At 38.0% G+C, this 2000-nt stretch overlaps 1 protein-coding gene across 1 annotated transcript; it reads left to right on the top strand.

Annotated features, from left to right (window-relative positions):
- Positions 1–253: 253 nt before the first annotated feature.
- LOC104946752 (anthrax toxin receptor 1-like) lies at positions 254–1890 on the top strand (the record flags this gene model as incomplete). Its single annotated transcript, XM_010772635.1, has 5 exons — positions 254–317; positions 415–493; positions 1445–1540; positions 1636–1677; positions 1798–1890. Coding segments are annotated over exons 2-5 (288 nt in total), but the record flags the coding sequence as incomplete, so codon positions are not given.
- Positions 1891–2000: the final 110 nt, after the last annotated feature.

Below are 2000 nucleotides of genomic sequence, written 5' to 3'. Positions count from 1 at the left end.
CCAGGGTAAATAAACCGCAAACCGCCCTAATTTGCTACTTTTTCCATAAGGGGAGGAAGTCCAGGAATTGAATAACAAAAAAAAAGTTGGAGGCTAGAATTTAGTGAAGTTTCATGACTGCTAGAGAAAAATCAAGCAAAAGTTCTCCTTTGCAGCTTTCACTAATTTCTCTTTCACCAGTTATCATCTGTCATTGACCCTTGTATGTACAGTTCATTACAGCATGATAACATTATTTATTCCACAGTGAAAAGACCGTTGGTGGTGAAAGATACCTACCTTTTGTGCCCGGCTCCTGTACTGGAAAAAGAGGGAACGTAAGTTATTACTGTAAGCGTTTACAGATGGGGATGACTGGGTCGCATTGAATACATTATCATTGATGCTCTTTTTTTCCCACTTCCATTTGTACAGATGTGCCACTCTCCACGTCAGCATGAATAATGGCCTGAGCTTCGTATCAAGCTCTGTCACAATTACTGCAGTCACATGTGTAAGTGCGATTCAAAGCAAAGCTGAACTCACACAAAGCTTATAGATATATTCCAACTCCAGTCTACACTTTGTTCTGACTCGTACTATTCATATTGAAACATTGCATGACAAAACGTGGGTTAGGCATAGAGTAAGGGTTCTAGTTGTTTCTTTCCTGTCACACATGTAAGCATCTTTATTAACTTGAGGCTCTTACTCCGTTTTATTTTCCATTTTATTATAGTTATAGTTTTTGCAAGAACCGTAGCCCATGTTACATTTGGAGGGAATTTATTAAGTTGTGGTAGTCCAGCAAATAAATAGTTACAGTTGTCTAGAATGACAATTGAGAGTATATCAATGAGAGAAATGTTTAGAAAATATCAAGTCTCAATCAAAGCTAATCCCAGAGTTATGGCCTCATGGGTGCTCTGCAAACCCTGGGAAACTAATGTTTGGCTTACACAATCCTTGTGAGCTTTGGGTCCAAATAATAATACTCCAAATAGTAAAATAGTTTATTTATCTGAAGAATAATTGTTTTAAGCCACAGAGGAATATTTTATCCATTAGTTTATCAGACACATTCAAATAAACACATCTGGAGAGAATGGGTAAAAAGTGTAAAGATACAAAAGCTGTCAAACTTCTGTTAAAGTAGTAGGTTCAAAGTACAATAGTTTCTTGTAAGATGCAGTGGAGTAAAAGTATAAAGCTGCAAAATATACTTGAAGTACAGTAAAGTATAAGTACCTTGATTTATTTTACCACCACTTTCATAAATGACTCTTTCTTCTAGTCTCAGTTGCAAACTTGTTAAAGTAGTTTCATTTAAACACAAGTACAACACATGATGTATTTCAGTATTTTAAAAGCAACATGTTGGTTAGAAAGTTGTGTACTGGTTTGATGCAGTACAGTCAAATGACCTTACCCTGGTGATGTCCTGTCTCTTTTTCCTGCTCTATAGTCTGATGGGACCTTTGTTGCCATAGCGTTGCTCATCCTTTTGCTCCTGCTCATCGTCCTCCTGCTCTGGTGGTTCTGGCCTCTCTGCTGCACCGTGGTACGGCAGCCATCTTGGATCTTGTGGATGAACAACATAAACATTTGTGTTTATGTCAGGTTGCACCATCATATGTTTATTTTTCATGTTTGCAGGTAATTCACGAGCCGCCTCCTCCAGTAATAGAGGACAGCTCCGTAAGTGCTTAATAATTGTTCTCCCCTTTCTGCACCCTTTTTAATTTCATAACAGTAATTATTGCCTTGTTTGTCTCGCAAAGTCTAATGGTTTTGCTTCTTTGATTTCTTTTTTTAAAGGATGACGAGGATGGTTTCCCCAAGAAGAGGTGGCCCACAGTGGACGCCTCGTACTACGGAGGACGTGGAGTCGGAGGCATCAAAAGAATGGAGGTATAAGGAAACCCAGATAGAAAATACTTTATTATGTCGTTAAACTTAGTGTTTCACTTTGTGTTAACTTGTCAAAATAGAATACTAATATTGCAAAATGTTTGCAGCCT

Source organism: Notothenia coriiceps, unplaced genomic scaffold (assembly GCF_000735185.1).
Source record: "Notothenia coriiceps isolate Sejong01 unplaced genomic scaffold, NC01 NC01_scaffold00011531, whole genome shotgun sequence".
In the NCBI taxonomy this organism is placed as follows: domain Eukaryota; kingdom Metazoa; phylum Chordata; class Actinopteri; order Perciformes; family Nototheniidae; genus Notothenia; species Notothenia coriiceps.
The sequence above is the reverse complement of the archived record's forward strand: the minus strand, read 5'-3'. Positions and strand labels throughout refer to the sequence as shown.